A 27114-nucleotide genomic window follows, 5' to 3' on the forward strand; every position below is an offset into this window, starting at 1 on the left:
CTTTATGGTCTTTCTGTCACACCTCTTCCTATGTCAGATTGTGCAATGCTCTCTTTCATTTGCTTTTCTCTAATCCTAATCCTTGCCTCCATGACAGAAGCTAATAGTTTTGTGGCAGTCAAAGCAAAACCGATCAGTAGTACAGATGTACGCTCAGAGAAGGTCAAAACACTCATGGAAATAAGGAAATCAAAGCCCACTCCAAGATCCAGCACAGTGCTTTAACATGACTTCAGACAAAGCTTCCTGTCTCCCCTCTGTGTTGTAATCTTTGACCAACATCTTTGTTCTGCTTCAAATGTGCGCAGGTATCACCATTACAGTCATCAAACTGCTGTTAAGGCCAGGTATTCACAAACTGATAGTTTAAAATAATGGCAATACTGTTTAACAGACATGCTAAACAAGATAAACTATTTATTCTGTTGAGCTCCGTATAGTACTAGAGCCACCGAAGCCCTGAAAGAATTCTGCAGTGCTGTATCTACTTTCCCTGACAGGTAGAATCAGAACAATCTTTCAACCAAAGGTAAGATTTTATTTTAGAGATAACCTATCCTTATTCTTCTGCTGTATTGCTGCAGGCATATTTGCCCACTGTTGTAATTTATCTACCACCAAATCATATGTTTTGTTCTTTGTTTTGTCCAGCAGAGATTTTGTTGTTGTTATTGCTGTTGCCTAAGGGCACCAGTCAGAACAATAACCAGTTCCAAATAAGTTCCCCTTACACAGCCTTGGACATGCTAAAAACTTACCTGCTAAAGTCTGATCACAAGTGAAATGTGTTTGAACTTTGTCAGTCCTTAAAACAGAAAGTTTTCATTTATCGTGACATAAACATGATGAAATCTAGATTTAAAACTTTTTTAAAAAAAAAAAAAAGTCCCAGCACTGTAAAACAGAACTAAATGGCCTACTTCTCAGTGGTGCTCAAGGAGAACACTCTGAATGTTCATTTAAAAACAGAAAGTACGTATATGAAATAAAATGCCTAACTTGTCAAACAGAAGGAATATTATAACAGCAGATCCAGTGCTGTTCCTTTTTACTTTCACTAGTCCACAGTTCACCTGGTTTGTATTAACTAGATTGCTGCCACTGATAAGTCTCTTTGCTACTGCATTTGACATAAAAATTAACAGAAGACTAATTTTAGGAATATTATAAGCATCCTTCTAGAAGTATATCACACAGGTTTTTTTCAATACACACAACATTTTCCTGCTAAATATCAAGGAGATAATAGACATTCATTATCTAAATTCCTTTTAAAAAGTCCAGGTCCCCCACATTTCTCCATGTTTAAGGAGAGCTGGCCATCAGCAGGGAACAGAGGGTTGAAACTGTTAAAATGACTGACAGGACACTCTGCAGACTCGAAAACGCCTTCTTGAATGGGTGTCTCCTAAATCAAATATTATAGCTTTTCCCTGAGTTTATAACACACAAGATATAGTCCAATGGCTTGTTCGTTACAGCCATTTTCCTTACCTTCTGTTTTCATGTTGGTTTTTTTTTTTTGTCTTTAGTACACATTTGGATCTATTCCCTTTCTTAAATCTCAGAATATATGGTAAGAGCTTATCCAATAAACACTTTTCCAAATGTCCTAAAATATGTTACATAGCTCACAAAACACCCAAATAAATGACTATTGCATTGACGTGTTCAGCATCTTTAACACTCTTCACAGCAAAACAAATATGTTTAAACAGTTTAAAATGCAGAGATCAGCCTATATTGGTACATCTAAAATACAACTACTTAAGCAGCATGCCAATGTAGTTTTCAGACTCAGTAAGCATAGATTACTGAAAGACACCACCTTTTTGGAAGAGCAGCATTGCCCATTATGAAATATTTTTCAAATCCCAACACCTAAAACAGCCATATTGTATCCTTAAAAGTAATTGCATGTACATTTCAAAAATAATAAAACAAATCTTGTAATATCCCAGCAAGTGCTGCCTGTATACCATCTCCGCTGTACCTACAGAGAAACAGAGATATAGAATGAGGAATTGATTTACCCCATTCACAAAGAATGGCTGTAGCACAACTGCAAGGAAAACTCTGACCTCTTGAGTCCTTATGCCTTAACCACTCGACCAACGTAAACACCCCTCTGCTCCTTAATAATTATTTCCTAAGAAATAAACGTAGCATACTTGCAAAACTGTAGCATAGATAGACTGAAACAACTCTTCAGCTGCTTATACTTACAGATATAAACAGTACACAGTTCATAATCCACCTGGAGCTTTCAGAAGGTTTTGATGTCAATGCTGTTCAAACACATCCTCTAAAATGTTGAGTCTATAATCCCTCAATATGTGTCAGATAAAGGATTTCTTATTGATTTGAGGTCAGGATTTCAGCATAGTGTAACTCATGCAAACTTAAGGCTTTTTATGTTGTTTCTTTTCCTTTGTCTGGCTACTCCCTTTTCACTTTTAAACACGCAATCTGTGATCCATGAGATTTAGGAAAAAATCCAAAACTGTTTTCCTCGTAATTCAGTACATCCAGATAAAACCATGCTAGAAGGTTATTATTGATGCCTTGTTTGCTCATGCTATACGCACAATCTGTTACATGTAATCCTTGGATGTTCTGAAGAATCATTGCTAAAATTAAAGAACCTTTGTTTGAACTTAAAGTTTCAGTGAGTGAAAAGCATTTGCTAATAGAAGAAAAGCTTAGAAAAAACTGCAGAAAACTGTACTTCCTTACTGTTACTACATTTGCAAACTAGCCACAAAAAAATCATGCTAGGTAACCTCAACAAATTGGTTCAGGTGTCTAAGATTAACATTCACACTGCTTGCCTGGGACATACCTTGCCCTCCTTAACACATACAGAGTTGCATCATTAACTCATTAAGTTTATTTAAAAATTGTTCTCCCTATTTGCGTGATAGGCTGCAACTAACAGTCTGTTTTGTAAGCTAAGCAAGTTTATTCTTGGTCTGTGTTCATGCAATGCTTAAGATTTGTCTACATACAAAAGTTATGCTTAATTAATTACACTGATTTAATTTAATCAGCTCAAGCCCTCTACTGTGATGAGATCATAAGGTTGCTTTCTACATGTGACGTTCCTCTTGTTAGGGAAGACGGACATGGCCCTTTTATACTATTACAGTTGCATCCACATCCAGGTTACACCTGCATAATTATTTCAATAAAACATAATGCATAGCCAAAATACTTACACTGCTCTAGAACCCATGTTTAGAACAGAACACACATCTGAACGAGTACATGCTCTTTAGAAATTTTGGTAAGAGATTTCATTAGGAATTAAAATACTCTTATTTTTGATGTGCACTATTTTAGAGCTGATGGAAAGTTCCAGATATAATAGTCTCTACCAGAAGAGAAAATAGCATGAGTACTGGCAGAACCAGCTTCCTGAGTTTCTGTGGCATGCCAATAGCTGAGAAGGTGTTTCAATTTTCACAGCAAACAACCCCTAACTTTGGATGCTTTTAAATAGCATTCAGGATGTATTTATATTTGTTGCTTAGAAAATTGAAAGACTGAAGATGCAAGGTCACCTGAGCCAACAAATCCTAGTAAATATTTGAAATTTCAGCAAGTGTTGGAAATGTCCCAGAATTTCTTTCAACTTAGCATGAGATTTTTCAGTATTTTGCAAAATATAATGGCTCTTTGCTACATGGTAGCACGGGCACTGAACTATAAAAACAATGTGAAACATTAATAATTTGAAATTTTCTTAATGGAAATATCTAATTTGAAACTTTAATCATTTATGACATTGCTATTTTTATAATTGAGCAGGGATCTCCATTCTAGGGCACTAAGAACAGAGGAAAAATAAAATTTAGGTATTACAAAGCCCTAGAATATGTAGTTTAATTAATGGACTTTCAACAGATACAAATGGTTTTAATGAACAAATTGCTTTGTAAGCAATGGAAATGTTCATAGTGTGGCTACCAGTTGATTTGTGCTGTATCACACTCACGTGGGTCCAACCACAATAATTGCCATTTGCTGCATGTATGTCCTGTGGCCTCTCCCTCCACTTTCCCCTGACCACAGGTAACACCACGAGCTCTGGTTCCTTTAGCGCTTCACCAGGGAACGCAGCTGGGTACTCGGCTAGGAGCTGTGCAAGATGCAACACATGAGTCAGACAGAAATGAAGACAAGCTGCCTGGTTAGCTATAGATACTGCTGCATTCACTCTGCAGTCTTAGCTGCACAGAGGAACACTTTGGATCACTCTCCTTATCTAGTCACCAGTTTTTCTGAAGCTCGTAACAACTTGAAACTTTTCAGACACTGCCCCACTGTCAAATTCTATTGAAATCAGCCAGCATTTTCTGAGATACAGACTGGCACAGACATTGCAGATGTGTTTCTATTAGAAATGAGACTGAAATACACTTGATAATGAACATAAATATATCTATTTTTTCTGGAGATAAGTGGTTGTCCTGCTTTTCTGCTCCCAGATTCCTAAACTTTGTCCCTCTATGTCTGAATAATACCAGAGGTCTCACGTTGCACAGTCACAATAGCTGACAGTAAAATGCTATATCCACAGATTTGTTACATTCCACCATCATCAATATTTCTAAGCAATCCTCTACTTCAGTAGCATAAACCCACTATTAACTACATGGATATAATGACAAACGTTTTAAATGCTATCAGACTGTAAAAGCAGTATGTTATGGACTCCTGGAATACTGGGCAACAGGTTATGGAATATCCTATATGAGTTTTCAATTTTGGATAAATAACATTGTTTGCATATGGAAATTTTTAGGTATATTATTTCCTCACAAAACGCCTGTAGATTCAGAGAGGCAAAAAACACACTGAAGTGTAAGAGTTAGGTATATATGCAAATGACAGAGCGCATGCAAAGATCGTGTGCTGTTACTCAAGTATTATACACAGAGTATATACACATATTCATGTATGAATTCAACATCTCATGAAATTCAGTGTAAGATAATAAAAATACAGATAGACTTACAGATGAGCATTTAGGCTTCTTACTCTAATTTCTGTTATCCACTGTAAAGCAAAAATAGTCTGAAACGGCCAAACCTGTCTTCAACAGATACAACTTTTTTAACTAGATATATGAATGTTACACATCGTCTAAAAACTTTCATGTTAGAAATCACTTCAGAAATAATGATGGATTTATAACTCCCTCTCAATAGTGCAGACAAGTGCTACTCTAATCCAAACCACTGGGATCAGGCAGGTTGCATGATACACCCTCACTCAGGACTGTTTGGATCCACCTAAGCACCAGCGCTGAAAGTTATTAGCAAGGCATAAAGCATTTGGAACTGTAGTATATTTACTACTGTTCATATTTAAAATCTCCTTTTAAATATTTTGTAACTTTCTGAAGTTTTATTGAGGAACATTTATTGGTTATTAAATCACTCCCCACCCTGTTGCTCTACAGGACAACACTGCATGCTCTTAAAGGCTTGGGTGGCCTAACAGAGTCTGTGACTGCTCTCGGACTTCACTTTCTAAATATATTTACCTTACTTCTACCATTTCATATGGAATTATTTGTCGATTTCAGTGCCATTCCTTCCTCTGAGCCAGTGCTTTAATTTTATTTAATTTTTATCTTTTAGATTCATTTTGCCTCTTCAAGGGATAAAGAAATTGAGGAACTAACTCCAAATGTAACTTCATATGGCTTCCATCTCTTTATGATAACCCTCTAGATTAGCAGGCACATTCTGAAAAGCACAATGATAGATTCCTTTGTATAGTGGTCTCTCTTCAGATCCCACAAATAAGCACCAAAAAAATTCTTAACTAATATGGAATTTCAGCTTAGATGGTCACAAATTAACCAGAGAAGGGTGTATGTTAGTTTAAATAAATTACTCACATTTTCCATTTTTGGTCTATAGCATAAGAAATTAGATAGTTAATTTTAAATGCAAAACTTTGTACAGCGTGCAAATCATGTCTGTATGTCAAAGTAAAATAACAAACCTAATGAGGAATGTTAAAAAAGCAAGACCCATTAGTTTAAAGATACATGGAAGCAGCCAAAGATGACAAACATGCATAAAATTCAAAACATGATGGAAAAGGGAACAGGCACTGAACCACATAAATCAGTGTTTTGAATTCTATTTCTCTGTGGGTATAATTGTACCTTAGTTTCTTATAATGATTTATTGAGGTAAATAGTCTGTATGGTTTAACAGCTACAGCTTCAAAGTGTCAGGCACAGACTCTCCTTTATTCATGAGGCAGCTGAGTATTGGGATGTGAATTAGCTTCTGTATTCTGGGACTTGGCAAAGTTTGTTTTTAAGGTCCTTATAAAGGATTCATGTTGATGTAGCTATTCAAATGTGAAAAACACTGTGCTGTAATGGATGAAATAGAAAAGCTTTACAGTAATTCTGGAGGCAAAAAAGTAAAAACACTGAAATAAACCATTCAGAATTACCTTCAGCAAAAGAAAGGAATGCCCCAGAGTTAATTTTAATACATTATATCATTTCGGGGAACACAGAAAAAAAACTAATTTCTTGATGAAGTACAAAAGTGTGATGGGATTCCAGAATTTACTTTTAAGTTGAAACAAAATAAAGTACAAAAAAGAAATGGTAGAAGTTTAAGCTGTGATATTCACATTTTGGGTTGATTGCCAAACCACACGTTCTATTGCTCTCAGACCAGGATAAACCAACCATTAACTAATCAAAAGAATCATTATCCATGAAAGCTATGATGGCATTTTAACAGTTCTTAATCTATTAATAAGAAAGAATAATTTGCAAAATATATTCCCTCTTCTGTTTATATTCATAGGGCCATTCTTAGCAGAAATTATATGTAGGCTCCCATGGTGTAGAAACCCTATGAAAGCCATGAAAATTCACTAAGCTTCCTTACGTACTGTGCCAAGATATTCAGCAGGAACTTTGGTCGTTGCCAAGAAACACGTGTGCCTTAGATACAGAAGCTCTGCATGTACCGGTATTTCAACATTCCTGGAGAGAAATGTGACCCCTTGATGCACACACTGGTTTGCTGGCATGCTTGCATTCCTCCCCATCTGTCAGAGTGGCATTCTGCCTTCTCACAAGGTGGGATGCCAGTTTTGGAGCACAGGTGCCAACCAAATATACGTTCAGACTAATACTCTGCAAAATGTGGCAAATGACATTTCACCTGCAAGAAGATCGTCCTACCTCTGACCCATGCCAAATTAGGATTGCATGCTTCATTAGCAAAGGGGGTCATCAGATGAAAATTATAGGCAGCACCAGAAATGCTGGTTTTCTGTATAACGTCTCCTAGCTGAGAGTCTTCAGCACTGAGGTTTAATTTACAATACGCCAAATTTTCCTAACATTGCAGTCATACAGCCCTTTTGAGAAAGCGACACCAGACCATGGACAGAGATCTGTTGAATTCATCCTCCCAGACTCATTTCTGACAAATTCCAAGATTCTTAAAAAGAGCAAATGGATTAACAGTAGCTGAGAGGCATAAGTAAAGATTTGTGTTACCTCTAAGGGGGTTTGCTAACAACACAAAAAAACCTACCTTTATTATGACTGTCAAAAAACCCAACCCAAAACCACTTGTTATCAACTACCAAATTGCTCATATAATTCTAAAATTCTTAAATTACAATAAAATATTTTATTATAAAAATTGACGTACGATATAAGAAGTTAAAGTAGCTTTTAGTTAGAGAATTTATGTATATGTGAAAGCACGCTAGTCATGAACAGCTGTTATACGAAAACCATTCAACATACAATGACAACACTGGATAATATCAAATGGTGTTTCAATATCCTCAGAATAAAGTATATTTTGAACTCTTTCATTAATGAAAATATTCCACACTAAATTAATCTAACAAGAAAAGTTAAATATTCAGTTGATCAAAAAACAGAATAACCACAAAGTAGTGTTGGTTTTGCTTCCAAAGTAGCATAGCTTACTTTATTTACAAATGTACAAAACAAAAATGAAGCATCACTAGTCTAAAAAAATTATCTGCTTTCAGGAAACAATTCACTACCCCTTTTTTGGTAATTTATTATGATTCCTGTAAATTCTTTATCCCAGGATGCACCTGATATATCATCAGCTTTAGGTGATTTTGTTAAACTGACTATCCAAAAATGAGAGTCATATTATGCATAATTCTGCATTATTTAGGCTATTCAGAAGGCATGCCACTGCTATTCCCAAATGACAAACTCAAAGCTATTAATTCGTACTAGCACAAAATTATAACTCAATACATTGAATTCTATAATTATAATTCAATACATTAAGATGCAGTGTCCTGCATCTGAGATGGAATAACCCCATGCAACAGTACAGGCTGGGGGCCAATTGGCTAGAAAGCCTGTTTGCAAGAAAAAAACTGGAGGTCCCTGTGGACAACAAGCTGAACATGAGCCAGCAGTGTGCCCTGGCAGCAAAGGGGCCAACAGCATCCTGGGCTGTTTTAACAAGAGCATTGCCGGCAGATTGAGGGACCTGATAATTTCCCTCTTTCTGGCACTTGTGAGACTGCATCAGGAGCAATGTCTCCAGCTCTGGTCTTCCCAGTACAAGACAGATATTGAAACAGTGGATCAAGTCCGGCAGAGACACCAAGACAACTAGGAGGCTGTAGCACGATATACAAGAAGTTGAGAGAGCTGGGTTTGCACAGCCTGAGGAACAGCAGGTGAAGGTGAGAGCTTATTGCTGCCTGCAATTGCCTAATAAGAGGGTGTAGGGAAGATGGAACAAGACTCCTCGCAGAAGTGTACAGTGACATGACAAGAGGCGATGGACACAAGTTGAAATATGGGAAATTCTAATACAATATAAAGAAAAAAAAATTACCTTGAGGGTGGTCAAACACTGGGCCAGGTTGCCAAGAAACACTGTGGCATCACCATCCTTGGAGATATTCCAACTTGACTGGAGATAGCCCTGTGCAACCTGCTCTAATTGGACCTGCATCGAGCAAGAGGTAGGACTAGATGACCCCTGGTGGTCCTTTCCAATCTACATAATTCTATGTTTCTATGATATACATTACACGATTTTGTATGATACACATACCAGTTTTAACAATGCCATGCCATGTACAGGAACATTTATGAGTATTGCACTCTAGGCACTCACTAAACTATTTAATGACAGCATACAGCCTTACATTTGCTTTTCTCAGCTTTTCATTCAAACAAAGGTTTCAGTCTTTTGTACAGAACTTACTTCTGGTAAATTAACAGCACTATACATGGCTATTATACTAAGCCTTCCCACTTCGGATCCCAAATGCTTTAGAAATAATGCATTACTTAAAATAGAAAAAGGCACCTGTTATGCCCCCAGAAAAACAAGGAAGGTGGCATAAAGTCAGTAGAACAGCATGTTTTTCTTCCTGGCACACTGTGCCTGTATGTCACAACCACTGTCCTAATGTAAAGGACACTGTCCTGCCTCTAGGCAGGATACCACAATTCCATGACAGTCTCAGACCTATCATAAATATCACAATATTAAGAGGACATGATCTTTCATGCCTAGGTTAATTTATTTAAAATTTATTATTTCAGACTATTAAAAATATCCTGATGCTTCAGCTACAAATTTCTATGCTCAAAGTCAAAATGTACATAAATTGCTGCAGTACTGCACCTGCAACTTAAGGTCATTTATTGTAAGAGAATGAATACCAAAATGGTGAAGTCAACTTCAGTATAGGCAGAGTGCACAGTAGGTTCTTGGCAAAGCTGCCAGATAGTTTATAGTTTATTAATACAGTGTATAGCTTGAAAAGATCACTACATTAATTTTAAAGACCTGATGTAAGAAATAAGATGTTGGTGTTAAACAGGTAAAAAGGGGTAATGAATTTCCCTTTTATTTTTGTGTTTATTGCAGTCACTCAAAGTCAACAGGCTGTGACTGATACGCAATTAATAATCCATGAGCCCAGTACATGGACAAAGCAAACATGTATTTGTATGTCCTTTTGTACAGTAAAGGTCTTCCAGTAGCTAAAATGAGCAAAAATCAGCATTGCCAAGGAGATATGCTGCCTACGTTTTTAAGTAACACAAGTCACCAGAACACATACAAACTGGCTACAATGGACCTGATTCATCTTCCTCTAGGCTCCAGTAAATAAGAAGGGTAATGAATGATCACATATTTGGAACATATACTGTCAGGACACAAATTAATGAAAATGTTTTTGCAGGAGGAAAAATCTTTCTGATGCGGTGGCAGCAGACAGTATTGTGATACAGCTCTATCATGGAGATGCAGATATTGTCAGAAAAGAAAAATATTCAGCAGTCTTCAAAGTTCATTTGGGCATTGGGTGCATATGAAAAGTCTATACGCTCCACTGACGAAAGTTAAGCAGAAACACTTCTTTTCAAAAAGGACTCTGACTTGGGAGCTATGTCTATATCAGAGTATATGTATAGAGTACATCATATACTCTATATCAGTGTTTTAACACACCCATTTTTTTCACACCTTTAAAATCTTTCTCAAAGCATTTTGGATCAAGTGAAAACCAGCAATATAAGGACACTTGGTGTTATTTCTTATTCCTTGCCACTGACCATTTCAACAAATGTTACTGAAGTCCCTAGGGAGGAGCAACTACTACAATCGTACAAGGTTAGGAAAGACAACATACAGAGCCATTGTTTTTCCCATACCAATTACATTTCCTTCTAATTTCTCTTTGCCCATACAGTAAAAGATTCAAAGGTGTTAGGAACAGGAATAATTATATGAAGAGATAAATTCTGTATACAGACAACTTTCAACTGACTTCAGAGACTTTGGCTTTCACAGCACCACATGACTCAAAAAAGGACAATGTTAATTTTGTTCAACCTTTTTCAGTAGAGTGTTAGTCACTGAAGTATGTTAGGGAGTGGTTTGTAGACGCCATTTTCAAATTACCTGATAATTTAAATTCCCTAAGAGAAACAGATGGAAATATTACGATTCCCTTTTCCTTAAAGTATTCTGCTTTATGACAGATGGATGAAACAGAATATATACCAAAGGAAGGAACTACTGAGTTTTCACTCTAAACAAACACAATTCATTTTGATAATACTGAAGATTTTGTCTCATCATTCAGACTCACAGTAGAATAATTGAATTTGGCAGATACTTTCTGTGAAATGTCTTGTCTTTATTGGTGCTTTTATGTGTTAGCAAGCACAAAAGAAAAAGAAGGAAAAGAAGTGAAATAGACAAAGCTATATCTTCTTTGCAATAAAAATGATTGTTACTCAGGTACAATATTCTAGCGCTGTACCATGTACAGTGGTAAATGAAGAGACCTAGTCAGTCTAATATGATGTAAAACCTTAGAGGAAGCAAAGTGCTATATTTCCTTATTTTGATGTAGCTGGTTCACATCAACTCCAAGTAAGAGATATATGGTTGGCCTTGACTGGCTACACTGATATAAAAACTACCTGGGTCCTGTCTCCACTAGGACTGTAACTAGAGAAAGGTGTCCTAACATACATTTTACGACGTTAAAAAATACGGATTTTTTAAATCTTTGTATTGAGGACAAAGCCTAATACATGCAATGGTACTGGAAGCCTACACAGTGCTAGGTTCAAGGACATTATTTCTACATTCTTTATTTTCTTCATTCATTAAATTGGAGCAACAATTCTTTTTTCTGTGGTATTGAATAATGGCCTGTTCTGCTAGTCCAGAAATAAAAGTAAGTGAAGATAGTCTTTGTATTGATGTGCTGCCTGTCTTGTTTATGATAGAAACTATTTTGTTTTTAGAAGGGAAGTGTTCTAAGAAAAGCTTTTATAACAGGTTCAGAAATATAAAAGCCATTTCAGGATGAGGACATCTCTATCCTTTATTTTGTTAGTCCTTGAAAGGGCTTTTTAAATGTTAACAGCTACGACTGCCTTCCCTCAACTGATGCTCCCTTCTCAGCAATCCTTCTGTTGACATCTCTTTGTTTGCTCTTAGCTTGTCTCTCCTTCTTCCCAACCCCTTAAAACAAAACTTAGCAAGAGCTTGGAATTGAACTTTTGGCAGACATCAGGCCACTAAAACACACTGAATAAGTATGTTACATAAGTCAGATTTCAATTTAAAAATTTCTTTCCCCTCCTCCAGTGATATACAGAATATTTGCCACTCTTCTCTGTGGCAACCTCTATGTGTTGCAGTGACAACTACTAAGGAAAGCTGGTCAGAAAACAGGAAGCATTTTCAGCTTAAAATATGCTGAAAGAGATGAAACAGTTTTGAAATGCTAGGGTAATGTCCTGTTTCCATTTAAAAAGAAATAAAGCTTTCTGCCTAAAACAAATTTAATTTAAACTGTGCACTTAAAGTAGGTGTATGTGTACATATATACTTTTTTTTTATTTCAAGCTAAAAAAAATCAGTAGTTTCCTTGTTAAGCTTTCCTACAGACAGATACTGGCAACATTCCCTGTCTCATGTTGACAGCTACTTTGAGTATCAGAAGTTCATTAGTAACAATTAAAAATTCTACAGCACTTGAGAAGAGGTTGATCCTATTTTATATGCCAATGTCAGTTAGCATATTATAAATTACAGTAGTCCAATTACACTATAGCTAATATTTAGCACTTATACATTGCTTTGAACACACACTGTGCAACCCTTAATTAATTCTTAACGCTGGCATGTAGATATATTATCCTAATTTCACAGATAAAGCAGAAAGGTGAGATAATTTGCCAAAGGCCACTTAGTCTTGGGTGGACCCAGGACTATAGCAGGGGAAGATTCAACTCTGAATCCATGGCTTCCAAGCCAGGACTGTCCAATTTCTTGGTCACCATGTGATAGTTTTATTACTGCAGCTTAGTCAGTCACCACACGGCAAAGACATCCTTATCACATTACACAATGAAAAAATTCTTTTGGCTGTCAGACGTAGTTCTACTTTAATCTACCCTACCTCTACACAGAGAGCTAAAAAAAAAAAAAAAAATTTGAAGATTCTACATCAGGTTCTTCAAACATGAAAATGCTTCTGCAAGATCTAGTTAAGCCTCGGCTTTCCCATACCTAGCTTTCCTAAGCTGTTGTCTGCCTGAAAGTTTTTATAATACAGATTGCTGAGGTTCAAAACTTGGAATTGGACTGGGGTGGAAAATCTTCATTAAGGTAGTTTTTCTGGTATTTCCTGTAATAGAGCTGGTGTTCGCCTACCCTCCACCCCCAAAGATGGTTCCCATCCACAGACTGCAGCTCACTACAGAAGCAGAAATATATAGAAAAGTCTAAGACAGAGTATAATTGTACATGACAGTAAATAATTTTGTTACCTTATTTGTCATTTCACCTCATCTCACTCTCACCTTATTGTCTATCTCTGTTCATTTCCAACAAGAAGCCTCAGCATTCCTCCCTATTGTTCCTCAGCTATACTGATAAAGTCATTTAGTTGAGGTCTGATTTCTGCATCGTAGCCAGTTTCTGCTTCATGAGAAAATCTCACCTCCTGTGAATTGAATGTTAATTTCAGGATAGTCTCTTCAGAGGGACTATGTCAAAGAAATGTGGAAAACTCACACAAATATTGCCCAGGATCCTTACCTACTCTTTTGTTTATATTCTAAAAGTCTCACAGATTGGAGAAGACAGGTTTCTTCTTAGAAACGCAATCTGCCTTGTTCTCCTGTGAATCATTATATTTCTCAGTTTTTCAAAAGAATACAGCAAATATAACATTGACTCCTAGCATGACAGGATTTTCAGAACTCCTTTCTTATCATTTGCTAGTGTTACTGGAATTATACAAAGCTCATGAGTCGCACATCCTCAGAATTATCTGTAATATCTCCATAAAGATAAGTGAAACCTTTACATAATCAGTCTGCTACTGAGAGAATCCACATTTTTGTTAGCAGTCAGATCGCTGCATTTCTAAGTTAACCCATAGGTAGATGGATGCCATTTAATGCTAGGGATGTATTTGTTTATTAAGGTACCTCTTTTCTGCAAAAATAGAGCATTTTTATCCCAAGTGAGCAATAAACTAAGGGAAAAAAAATTCTGTAAAAGCCTCTCACTAAAATATCATCAGCACCTCATCATTCAAAATGCAAACAAAAACAAAATTACCAAACCATTAGTCAGCCATATAAACATTAGTATGTTTCAGTTGTCCTGAAAAAGACTTGAATTTAACAGTGAGCCACAACTAAGACCCAATTATAATAGCTGATTTAGAGTTTAAGAGTCTCATTTTCTTGCACTTTTTTTTCCAAAGGCAAACCTTCTCAATTTGTCCCATAAGGGAACCATAGCCATGAAGCTAAAATTTCACACTTGTTTTTATTAAGGAACAGGTCTTTAGGCACAATAGTACAGAAACTGTAATAAAAGCTTAACTTAAAAAAATGGAAAAGGTACAATTTCACTGGTATTGGATTACCACAATTCCTATTAAGTTAACGGACTAAAAATGCTGCTAGATACTACTCCAAAAAACTGAGTTTTTAAATTTATAAAGTGATGTTATTTTTACATCTTTTGCATTTTTACTCCCCTTCTGTTAGAAATAATTTTTTTAAATATTGAAATTTAAGTTAATCCACCATTACAGTCATTATATAATATTCTATACATTTAAATACATTAAAATGAGGTTGAAGTTGTAAATATAACATTCTCTCACATTAATGCTCCCTTCTGCTCTTTATCATTGTCAAACAATAACTACAGAAGTCGTAGAAAGCAGGTGTAACAGCTGTGCCTTTCTATTTGATTTTGCACACTCAAGCAGTGCAATAAATGTGAACATGAATTTAAACATCACTATCCTAGTGCTGTTCTGTATAAATAATAATTGAAAATAATGACTTTCTACATGTATCTTTAACTCTGAATCTACCTACCCGGGAGTGGAAGGGCTATACCAGCACATCCCTACATTATTAGATCTGCTGAACTTCCATGCTCCATCTTCCAGAATATTTTATCAACTCTTCTTTCATTGTATTTCAGTCCTACAAAAGAACGATGGGTGACATCTGAATAACAAGGCTCAGGGAAAATGTTAAAAAGTAGCAAAGTGACTGAAGAGCTTAATTGCCATACTCACAAAAAACATTGTAATGACACATTTTTAGCTCTGTAAGGCGGAAATTCATAAAGACAAACTTAGCTAGGAGCAGTTCATCCCCCCAAGCACAAAGATTCCTGCCAAAGACAGTTCAGAGCAGAAGCCTAACTTTAGAAGCCCTATAGGAACTTTTCATTCACTACAGGGAGAGCATAGGAAAAATACATTCAGAAAACTGAAGGTAGCCACTGCAGGATCTTCCCCAAACTGTCTGAAAGCTGGACCCAGCTCTGACCAGCAGTCAGATCACCTCAGCTAAAAGTGAGTTAATGGAACCAGACCCATCATCATCACCCACCCCAAGCTGCTTCAGCATAAAGAGAAGTTACTTGCAAGGAACTGAACACCCTTCTTTTATGAGATGTGTTGTCCACCAGCATCTTTGCACTGTGTGTGGACCTATGTATTATGGGACCTACGTGCTACGTTTTCAATGTTATGTTTGCCCCTAATCACTCTTTGCAGAGTGTGGTCTTCTGCCTTGCAGATGGCTACACCTGGCATTAGCAGGCATAGCCTACCTTGTCCTTCCTTCCCTCTAACCTTCAAAATCCAAAAATTTCCTTGATGGAACACAGAGCTAGACAGGTGGGTGGATAAACTTACTGGCTCAAATCCAAAATGTTTAACAGTTGTAGTGACAAAAACAATAAAAACAAGAATAAAAACTTGTGACTAGAAGAAACTAAACTAAACAAACCACTAAAGATAAGTAGATGCAAAGAAATGCAGCTTAGATCACTGCAAGTTAAAAGAAAGTTCAGGCACAGTCAACATGGGTTCACAAAGGGAAAGTCCTGTTTAACTAATCTGATATCCTTCTCTGATAAGGTCACCCGCGTAGTGCATGAAGGGAAGGCAGTGGATGTAGTTTTTCTGGATTTTAGTAAGGCTTTTGATACTGTCCCTCACAGCATCCTTCTGGACAAGTTGTCCAGCTGTGGGATGAGCGGGTTCATGGTGCGCTGGGTGAAGAACTGGCTGAAGGGCAGAGCTCAAAGGGTTGCAGCGAATGGGGCTACATCTAGCTGGCGACTAGTCACCATCAGTGTTCCTCAGGGCTCAATTCTAGGGCCAGTCCTGTTCAATACATTTATCAATGATCTGGATGCAGGAGTTGAATGCACCATTAGCGAGTTTGCTGATGATACCAAACTGAGAGGTGCTGCTGACTCTGTTGACGGACAAGAGGCCTCGCAGAGGGATCTAGATAGATTGGAGCATTGGGCTATGATTAATGGGATGAAATTTAACAAGTCCAAATGCCAGATTCTGCACCTAGGACAGTGTAATGCCAGGCACAAGTATGAATTGGGAGAGGAGTGGCTGGAGAGCAGCCCTGCAGAAAGGGATCTGGGGGTGCTGGTCAACAGCAGGCTCAATGTCAGTCAGCAGCGTGCCCTGGCAGCCAAGAGGGCAAACCGCATCCTGGGGTACTTCAAACACAGCATAACCAGCCGGTCAGAAGAGGTGATTATCCCGCTGTATTCAGCGTTGGTGTGGCCTCACTTTGAGTACTGTGTGCAGTTCTGGGCCCCACAATTTAAGAAGGATGTGAAGGTCCTTGAATACGTCCAGAGGAGGGCAACAAAGCTAGTGAAAGGGCTGGAAGGAAAGTCCTATGAGGAACGGCTATGGACTTTGGGCTTGTCTAGTTTGGAGAAAAGGACGCTGAGGGGCGACTGCATTGCTCTCTTACAGCTTCCTGAAGAAGGGAAGTGGAGAGGGAGGTGCTGATCTCTTCTCCCTGGGATCCAGTGATAGGACTTGTGGGAATGGTTCAAAGGTGCGCCAGGGGAGGTTTAGACTGGACATTAGGAAGCATTTCTTTACTGAGAGGGTGGTGAAACACTGGAACAGGCTTCCTAGAGAGGTGATCGATGCCCCAAGCCTGTCAGTGTTTAAGAGGCATTTGGACAATGCCCTTAATAACATGCTTTAACTTGGTCAGCCCTGAATTGGTCAGGCAGTTGAACTAGATGATCATGTAGATCCCTTCCAACTGAAATAGTCTATTCTATTCTATTCAGATTCAAGCCAACTATTGAGAAGAACTGAAGAGTCGGGGCATATTCTGACCACCCATACTGTATGTGCAAAGCATGCAAGAAGATTGAGGGAACAAGGACGTGTGATTTACGGGTACTGCTGGAGATGAAAACTCCATGGCTGAAGTGATTGCCTTTATGCACATGGACATGAATGTACAGACTGACAACCACTCAAAAAAGATCTAATTAAGACACTAACTTTAGCTCTTTGACTAAACTAGAAAATTGCAATCATTTGTTTTAAATCAGTTGTTATGGAGGTTTCAATAAGACTAAATACACTTATGTGTACTCATACCTGTTTTCATGTCGAGTAGTTTACCTCATTTTAATTTCAAAAATCCTTAAGCAACCAACTTTAATGTTAAACTAGCCATGTTTAAGCTGCAATATGAATTGGCACGCATCGTTTGCACATTTCAGCATGTGCACCTTAACCTCCTGACATTAGTTGGACAGCTACAACTTTATCATGGGGGCAAAGTCACTATGTACTTGAGGAACTAAAACAGAAGGGATTTTCTTAACATTAAGGTGAGATGACCTGAAGATGTGACTGTGCATCTTCCCATTCAATAAATCTAAGCAAAGATGCCAGAATATTGACATTCAATGGCAACCCATTCAAATTAAGCTAATTCTGAAGAAGACATACGTGAGAAAATACTAACTTGGAGGTAGTCAGTAAATTTCTGTTTTGTACATGGCATATACGTGGAGGAGATGGGACTGCAGGAACAACAGTGATGGCAAACGGCCAGAGCAACTGAAGGGTTAACTGGAAGCATTTGGAGCTCCAAACATTGGATTCCACACAGGTCACAAACTGCCATTCTCCACACGAGGTGGCAGGACCGGTCGGCGGGAGGGGAGCCCCCGCGTTACTCAGGTGCGGTGGTGAGAGGGATTTTGGGTCAGGCTAGAGCTGACTTCGGTAACACAGACGGTTACCGAAGTGAACCAAGAACAGCGGGAGAGGCGCCTCATCTCCGTCCCGACTCTCCAACGCCGGGAGATGAGGAAAGTGGCGGGAACCTCGCGGTGTCCTCGCGACTACGGCCGCTACTTGAGGCGGGAAGGAGAAGGGGGGCGGGGGGCGCTACCGCCGCCTTCAGGCGATCGTTACCCAACCTGAGGCGCCAGCAGCGGCACACCCAGGCGGGGACCGCCGCCGCCTCCACGCCGGCGGCTCGCACACTCGACTGCGGCCAGAGCTCGCCTTCCCTCAGCGCGGATTACCTCAGGCTCCGAGCCAGCCGACACCCGGCCGCGCTCACACGACGGCAGAAGCGCAGCCCCGGGGCCGGGAGCCCCTCACCCCCCTCATTCCCCCGAGCAGCGCCTCACGCCCGACGCCACGCGGAGGCGAAGCCTCCCCCACAGCCACCGACACGGCACCCAGCTCCCCGCAGCACCCTCCCCCACCACTGCGCGCTAGCGAGAACTCCCGCCCGCCCGCCGCGCCCCCGGGCCACGGCCCCGCCCCCACCTCCCTCCGGAGGCGGAGCTCGGGGCCGGCCCGCACCCCTGCCAATCAGCGGGCAGAGACGGCCCCCCGCCGCCGCGGAGGCCTGTGGGACGAGTAGTCCCGGCCTGCCCGCACCGCGCCGCCAAGGGCCGGGCGAGAACTACCGGTTCCGGCGCGCCCCGCGGCCGACCCGGGGCTGTGACCCGGCGCTGGCCGAGGGAGAGGCTCCGGCAGGAAAGCGGCAGAGGGGCCCGGTCACCCAGCCGCCGCGATGAGCTCGGCCAGGGAGTCCCAGGGCCACCACGGCCTCAAGCGAGCGGCCTCCCCCGATGTAAATGGGCGCCGGGGCCGGGGCAGCCGCGCGGCGGGAGGAGGGGAGAAGGAGGCCGGGAGGGAGGCTGCGGCGGGGCCCCGGCACGGCGCCCGAGCCCCGCGGCGGGACGCAGGGAAGGCCGCGGCCTTCCCGGCCGCCCCCTTCCTCGCGCTAGCGGCCGTCCGGGGGGCAGCGGCCGGCGGAGGCGTCACGGGGGAGGCGGAGGCGGGGGGCGAGGGGCCGCTTGGGGGCCGCCGGGCCCGCCCCGGCGGAGGGGGCGGGCGGGCGCAGTCAGCGTGTGCTCCCGCAGGGCTCCAGCAGCTGGGAGGCGGCGGACCTCGGCAACGAGGAGCGGAAGCAGAAGTTCCTGCGGCTGATGGGCGCTGGGAAGGTGAGGCCGCCTCGCTCCCCCCGCCGCGGGGACGCGGGGACCCGAGCGGGAGGAATCCGCGCCCCCTCCCCCCCCCAGCGGCTACGCGGGGTTTTCTGTTTGCGGTGCAACAAAACCTCCCCCGCGGGAGGCTTGCTGCAGGCCGCAGTGCTCTCTGAGGAAAAAGACAACCTCGCTTTGGGACTCTCCTTTAAGGAGGATTTGGGTTTCACAGCTGCAGCTGTTATGTCAGCAGCGGTGTAACACAAAACATCAGTCTGAAATGGTCAAGTCTCTGCTCTGCAGCTTCCTCCCCACCCCACCCCTTTATACTTTCAGACCAGCTGATAAAATTATTTGTGGACGCTTCTGAGAGAGTCCTTGTTACAAACTAACAGACCTGTGCACTAGGTCTGTAAAATTCTCTCTCACTGGAAAAAAAAAATCAAAGGTTCAAAAAAACGGTAGCTGATAGACTAAAACAGCAAAATAGTAAACCTAATTAAATAATCCAGGAAATATTTTTAAAGAGAAAATGCTCTAAAACAATATTTCTACTATGCGTTTAGCAAAAAATGCTGCAAAACTAGTCAAATATAATCGTGCTTTTTCCATGTACAAAATGCTGTTTTAGTATTGCAGTTCTACTTACCTTCAAGAAAAATACTTACACTTGTACTAGCTTATTTTGCTTGAATACAGTATTTTTGTAAGCTAAAATATTTTACTGTATTAAAAGAGGTAAAAGTTAATCCTTCCTAGTGGATAGGAATACAATACCCTATTAAAACATCCCACTACCACTAATCTTAATGTCTACTTGGATACTTAATGCTGCTTGCTATGTAATGCCAGTTCTTGCCTATAGGGATGCATTTGCTAATGAGGAACTACGGAGGCAATATATTAATGAACACTGTGAAGGTCTTACCTGATACTGTGACCAGTCTAAAAGTGGGATTGTTGTAAGATGCACAGACTGAACTATTGCATAGTGCCAGAGAAAGAAACGCAAAGGGTGAATTGTCAGAACCTAAATTCACACTTGTCCAGCATTGTGTAGTGTAGTTTTCGTATCAGGTGATCACCATTCTTCCTGGTTTAGCTGACATACTAGCATGGCTTGTCTTCATCTTTGGAGTGGCAAGAAACACAATGAACTAGAACCAGCTTTGGGGTGTGGGAAGAGTAAAGAGTATCTAGTTGTTGGGGGTTCTTTTTCAGAAAATTCAACAAAACAAAGATGAAACAAGTTCATCAAGAGGCAGCAGTTGTTAGCTAGCAAAACTTACAGTCTTACAGTTGGTTGACAAAGTTTGACAGCAAACCTTTTCCGTTTGAGATTTCCAGAATGTTGGCAGAGCTGTCAGTGCACCCTAAAGCTCCAAAACAAACTGCCTTTTCTTTTAGAAAGAACATACTGGCCGCCTTGTTATCGGAGACCACAGATCAACCTCTCACTTCAGGACAGGTCAGTTTATCCAACAGCTGATACAAAGTTGGAAATCTAACACTTAGGAACATCCCAGTACTTTAAGCTTTGTAGATGTTGCAGGGAGGGATTTCAGGTTTCATGGCTGAAGTTGAAGACAGGTCAGTCTGTGGAGTTGTAGAAGTCTAATTTCTCTTGTTAGATTACTGACAAACAGTTTCTCTGACTGTACTTATTTGCCTTCTAAAGTCCAGGTTCAGCATAGTACTTGATGGTCAGTTAAACTTGTGTACAAATGCCCTGGAAATCAGGGCCTATAGGTCCTCAGTCTTATTTTGCTATCAAAATAAGAAAGTAAAGTTTTATTGCTATTGGTACGTAGCAGTATTATACTTCTTCCTTGCTGCCATGTATGGATATCCAAACCTCTAAATCATTGTGCATGGAAAAGAACGGGTTGATTTCTCCCCCCACCTTATTACCTATTGAATAGAAAGATCTCTGCCTGAAAGCAATAAGGTAGAAGCTGAAAAGATCTGCAAGGTCATCTTGGCAATCAGCAATAATTTGATGTCATGTAATGTATGACCATGGTAACTTCTTATCAGGCTTGCTCAGGTAGTAAGGCAAAGTACATCGAAACCAAGCTGGGCTTGACTGTTTGAGAGAAGGTTTGATAAAGCTGTACAGAATAGCAACTGTCAGATTTCCAGAAAACTTCTTTCCCTGGTATGCTCCACTAGTAATTTTTGAGTTGACAAAAAATCATCTATGGACCAAAACACCAAAAGAAGCCTGAGGATTAGTTCCAGGTTCTGCTGTTAGTTTGCAGAGTGACTGAGAATCACTTCCTTATACCTGAATTTCCTAGAAGGGAGACGATGCTTCCCCTAAGGAGTCATAAAGAATCAGTGCTGGTTTGTTCCTAGCAAGAAGTTAAGATGCTGTTTTTTTCACAAAAAATCAGAACAGCTATTCTCTTAACACTTTACTTCCTTGTCCAACATACAATTATTGTCCTTTTATAATAACATACAGCTCTAACTTCCAAATGAGGAAACATTAATTTGCAATACAAGCTTTTAATTTTACAGAGATACAAATTAAAAACTAGAGCGTTGTAGGCCTGTTGGGGGACAATTAGAGATTCCTACCTTTCACAAGAACAGAGGATTCTTAACTATTTTAGACCATATTTTTCCCCCAGTAAAAATGATTCTTTATTTACTTACTCAAACAAGTAAGTAAAGGGCATGTAGAAGTAGCTCATGAAAATTAGTTTTTCTGCTAATTCCTAAAGATGGAAAAATGCAGAGCTGTAGTAACCACTGCTGATAATTCAGGATGCATGAAATAGTTTCAGATACAGCTCTATAAACAAAAGTACTATTGTCCCAACTTCTGCTGCTATATATTAATCATGGTTTAATCACAGTAATCACACGTTATGTAGTGAAGGTCAGAAACTTTTTGCTTGCTGTGACATGTTACAGTATTGGCAGGAAGCACAGAGAAGTCGTACTGGTTACATTTACCTTGTTTAGTAGAACATACACCGTGCATAGTACAACCCTCTGAATGCATCAGGTCTTAGGAACTTACTGTCCCATCTTTGTATCAAAGCAGTTTTGCTTGGACACTTGATATGATTGCTTATAAATCTGATGGTTTGTATGCAATAATACTCGATCCAGTAGTTTAAGATGGCTAAATTTAAACTTTTTCACATATATAGTGATAAACTTCGAAAATGTGACTTCGTGTAATTTGATGTCTTTGTTAATTTGAATGAACCATAACCAAAGTACACTGGACAATGCAGGGGAAGAAGACAAGAAAATGAATGAAGAATTGGAGTCTCAGTACCAACAAAGCATGGACAGCACAATGTCTGGACGAAACCGGCGCCATTGTGGACTTGGTTTCAGTGAGGTAGTAAGTTGTTTATTTCCATAATGATTTGGCTTTCACTTCACTAAGACATGATACGTGGTTTAAAAATCCAATCACCACAACTAGTGGCAAACTTCCACAGTTTGGGTTAAAGGACAAACTTACTGCAGGCACTTGACCCCTATTTGTGTACACGGTGGTGGCCATCAAGATGCCTGGAAATGATAGCTGTTTCTCATTGTTCTGAAAAGTGATAGGACATGCTTAATGCTCCATAGTAGCCAAGACTGATTAGGACAGAAAGTGAGAAATATATTAAATCAGGGTGTTGCCAAGGAATACATAAGAAGGCAGGATAACCATCTGCATTGTTGCCGAGAGCTAATTAATCTTAGCTTCTTGTTGCGGTGAGGCATGTACTGCTCTGTGGTCCTGAAAAGTAAGTGGCTATAGAGGGGTCAGACAAGGGAAATTTGCTGTACGGAGTCCTCCAGTGAGCTGACACCTGACTGGTCTTGTACTTGCAAGGAATTCCATAGGAATGAGCAGGCAGAGAAGTGTGACAAAAACCAAGGGAATTAGGAACATGTCTTCATCTGCCAATTGAAAGACGGAATAATTAATTTTTTGCTAACTTTTAGCACCAATCACTGCATAAAAACATAGCTGATGTTTCCAGAGCGAGTAAAACCACCTGTCAGTGCTGGGAATTGTTAATATTACAGCCATAGAGGCTTTGCTCTTTAGGACCACGAACAAAATGCCGTTTTAGGGTGGTTGTTGTTAGCAGTATCATTGGATTACTTCAGCATTCCTGATGCTGCGGTGTGCTAAACTAACCTTCAAAGATCAGTCGTGAATGTGAATTCTTGAGGGTCTAGCCATTAGTTTCATTATGTTTCACTCCATGACAAATACTCAGGTGTCATTATGTACTGTGTACACCAAAGTAAGGAATTACTAAACTGATGTGATCTGAAACTTTTCAAACTCATTCAATGGTGTCTTTAGGATTTCTGCTGTAACTAAATAAGAATGTGGCTGATGAAACCATGGATGTTACGGTTGGTACGGTTAACCACTTCAGTGGAGTTGCTTTCTGTCTAGTAATTTGTATATTAAAAACCCGTGTTTAGCAACATAGCCCATTTTAGTACTAAAATGAAAGGAGCCATTAAGCAAAACATTCTCACTGGGAAATTTTAAAAGCTGCAATGGAGTTGCCAGGAAATAATGGTTTATCTGTCTCATAATCTGAACTTCTAGTTTCAGGAAGGTGAAGAACAAGAAGAGGCAGCTGGACACTCCTCTGAAGAGAGTTCAGAGGACTCCCAAAGTGGCTCTGAGTCGGAGCAAGAGGAGTCTGCAGAGGAGCTACAAGCTGCTGAAAAACATGATGAAGCTGAGGTTCCAGAAAACAAAAAAGAAGCAAAAAGCAACTATAAAATGATGTTTGTTAAAGCCAGTGGTTCATAACTGCAGATGTAACAGCTTTGTATTTAAAGTACAGTAAGCCTTATTGTTACGGTGCAAAGTGGAGGACTGCTACAGCACAAATCTTTGTATTATGATTTTAAAAAGACCCTGTTAGATGACAAAAAGTAGTATTTGCTTTCCATTGCCATGGATAACATTTTTATGGGCACAGTGATATTACTGGTTTTTGTAAAGTGTATAAAATACTGGATGGAGAAATAAATTCTTTTTGTTCCTGCCCAATCTCTACAATGTTATCTAAACTACCCCTCCCCTTATTCCATGCCAGATATGGAAACTTCATGTTAGTGGTTTCTTTAGTTAGTACCCCAGTCTTGAATTTTTAACTATTAAGATTACATGTGAATTACTGGATGTTGCATTAGTTGTAAAATACCAGTATCAGCACTATTCTGTGATGTACTAGAGCTTTAAACGACGATTTTGTCTATAGATGCTAGTGTTGACAGGGCTAAGAGGAGAAATCACTCGCTTTTGTGACAGTATTAACCACTGTATCCATCTGAAGTCCTACAGCAGTTGCACGGGAGATGGTGTTTTAGAAACACATAATACAACAGAAAGCTCTACTTGCTTCTTTGGCTTTATAATGAGGTGGATAAGCTGTAGTTCTTCATACCTTTCAGCAGAAAAGAGTGATTTTTGAATTATTGGCTCCTGGTTATAGCACTGAGCTGTTACTAAAAATAACTCCTCCCGAAGAAACCAGTTTACTTTGAAAGAGAAAATATACTTTGATAATGAAAAGGGTATACAAATCATTTAGCTTTTTAAAATATAGCATACAGAGTTAAGTACACAAGCCCTTCTTCCTTTTCTCCCCATACATGCATCACTCAGACGTCGAAGTCAATTATCACAAAAAGGTTGTACCTCTCAAGTAAGGTTGATACGCTTAAAGAGTCAGGAGTTCCAGTAACTCCTTCCAGCAAGAATTAAGCACATCCATTTCTCTGCAAATTTATAGTTTATTGTATTCAAGTAATTAATAAAATATCAGAACTTTTTAGACTTAGTTTCCTCTTAGTACATCAGACAGATAACTGCCTCTCCTTGCTGGGAGAACAGAACATCTGATCTGTACCTCTAGTACAGCCTCATTCTGCCGCAACAGTGTTTCAGGAAACACTCCAGATGCTTGTGGAGAATATTCCATTTGTGTATACAATTTATGACACGCAGACAACATTTGCAAGCCAGTTGGCTTGCTTACATGAAAGCAGCAGTATGTACTATCATTGTGTAGGTTTATCGAACGTAAACATTGCAGCATCAGTTATTGGGGGAGGACTTGGAATAAGTTGCATTATGGAAAAAATAAAAGTAATATGATTGTAAATAAAAAGTGTAGATTTTGATTAATCATCTGTTTTACTATATTTGCATTTAATACAAAATCTTTCAAAGTCATTCAGTTTTAAGAACAATGTTACAGCAGCCACTAACGGTCAGTGATTTGTACTTGATTTGTATGGATTTTTTTGTTTTCCCAATACTGCAAGCTTCTCATACATAGACAAAAATTAAAGTTGCTTGTACATTGTGAAGAAAGAAAACCTCACCATGACTTGTGAAAGCTGCTCGCTCTCTCTAGGAAGAGAGAGAGGCCCTCCGCAAAAGATCAACTGATTAACTTTCCTAATAGATTGATAACAGCTTTTTCCTCTTTAGAGACTTGAGCTACACTTAAACCAGCATTTTACTGTTGAATTCTTTTAGATCCGACTGCTGGCTGTTTATTGCCTTGAGTGCTATTGCAAAATTAGGGTGTAGGCTGCAAAATGGTGCATATACACTGAGCTCTCTGCCTTCTCTGTCCCAGCGCTGAAGCTAGCGCTGCTCTCACCACCTTTCCTTCCGCAGCTGCTCAGCATCCACACAGATCTCTGGACTTGCCCATCAGCACGCGTCTAAACAGAGACTCACTTTCAGCAGGTGACAGAATCCATTGCTGCAGACCCACCCTGCAAGGCAGAGGGCCCTGGTGCCTTCCCAGTAGCCTCAAAGGAAGGCCATGGTAAAACCTCACCTGAGGGCTTTTCTCCACAGTGCGACCAACTTGGAAAGACGCAGGGAAAGCAGATCCAGCTGGCAGGATGGACCCTGCATGCGTCTCTGCCGACAGAACGGGCTGCCACAATGAGCACCATCAGGGGCCTCTACCACTCAGCTCTGCCCTGAATTGATTACAGCCTCCTGCCTTGTAAAACAGATTAGGCTGTCAGTTCCAAATATAAATAAATAGACCACACAAGGATAAAAAATAAACTGAAATTAAACTATTCTAGTAACAGCTTTGACCAGAAAAAGAATAATCAACACAACACAACTTCCATTCCCCAAAAGTATGACACAATATTGTGAACATCTGATAAGGTTTGGTGTAACAACTCATTTATGATGCTGACCTAAGACTCATCTGCTCAAAATAGGAAGAGTTCTACACAATCATGTCTGTTTCTGTGTAACATCTATAAACCTATTAAGAACTTACAGATTCATCTATGAAGCAGCCTAAGAAGCTTCTCCGTATATACTGAGAAAGGCTGATTTAGTTCAGTGTAGATTGTGCAGTAAATGGTTTAATTCAGGAGTCCATTTTAGCAACATCTGGTATAATAGCATCAGCAGTAGTGGCATGGATAGTAGCAGAATGGTTTCAGGTCTCATCGGAGACAGAGAACACGGGAAAAATCAAGGTTGGCGTCTTGGTTAATTCTAGTCAGTTCTTTGCTTTTTCAGGTTGGTATGGAAGGAGCTCCCAGAGATGATAGCAGAACACATAAGCAAACACTGAATCATAAAGAGGGCAACTGCATTTGTCTTTGCAAACAAGATTTGGCCACTGAAATTCCTCAAAGACCAGCTTATTTCTATCTCGATAGAAAGGCAGAAGTCCGCCTGTACTCCTAC

General features: G+C 39.9%; 1 protein-coding gene across 2 annotated transcripts; it reads left to right on the forward strand.

The window, feature by feature from the left end:
• Positions 1 to 18941: 18941 nt before the first annotated feature.
• C5H11orf58 (chromosome 5 C11orf58 homolog) lies at positions 18942 to 25108 on the forward strand. 2 transcript variants are annotated; one of them, XM_050898113.1, is made up of 5 exons: positions 18942 to 19027; positions 19305 to 19400; positions 20790 to 20850; positions 22634 to 22746; positions 23977 to 25108. In XM_050898113.1, the coding sequence occupies exons 1-5, from the start codon at positions 18968 to 18970 to the stop codon at positions 24178 to 24180; spliced, it is 534 nt and encodes a 177-aa protein (XP_050754070.1). In that variant the 5' UTR covers positions 18942 to 18967; the 3' UTR covers positions 24181 to 25108. The 2 variants fall into 2 exon arrangements, with proteins under 2 accessions (XP_050754070.1, XP_050754069.1); XM_050898112.1 differs by having other exon boundaries at positions 19320 to 19400; positions 22634 to 22743; positions 23971 to 25108.
• The last annotated feature ends 2006 nt before the right edge of the window (positions 25109 to 27114 follow it).

This window comes from Gymnogyps californianus, chromosome 5 (assembly GCF_018139145.2).
Source record: "Gymnogyps californianus isolate 813 chromosome 5, ASM1813914v2, whole genome shotgun sequence".
Classification (NCBI taxonomy): domain Eukaryota; kingdom Metazoa; phylum Chordata; class Aves; order Accipitriformes; family Cathartidae; genus Gymnogyps; species Gymnogyps californianus.

Coding starts and splice junctions, on each gene's coding strand:
- C5H11orf58 (XM_050898113.1), top strand. CDS start 18,968: ATGAGCTCGGCCAGGGAGTCCCAGGGCCACCACGGCCTCAAGCGAGCG. Junction 19,028..19,304: donor AGCGAGCGGCCTCCCCCGAT/GTAAATGGGCGC, acceptor GGGCGCAGTCAG/CGTGTGCTCCCGCAGGGCTC. Junction 22,747..23,976: donor GACTTGGTTTCAGTGAGGTA/GTAAGTTGTTTA, acceptor TTCTAGTTTCAG/GAAGGTGAAGAACAAGAAGA.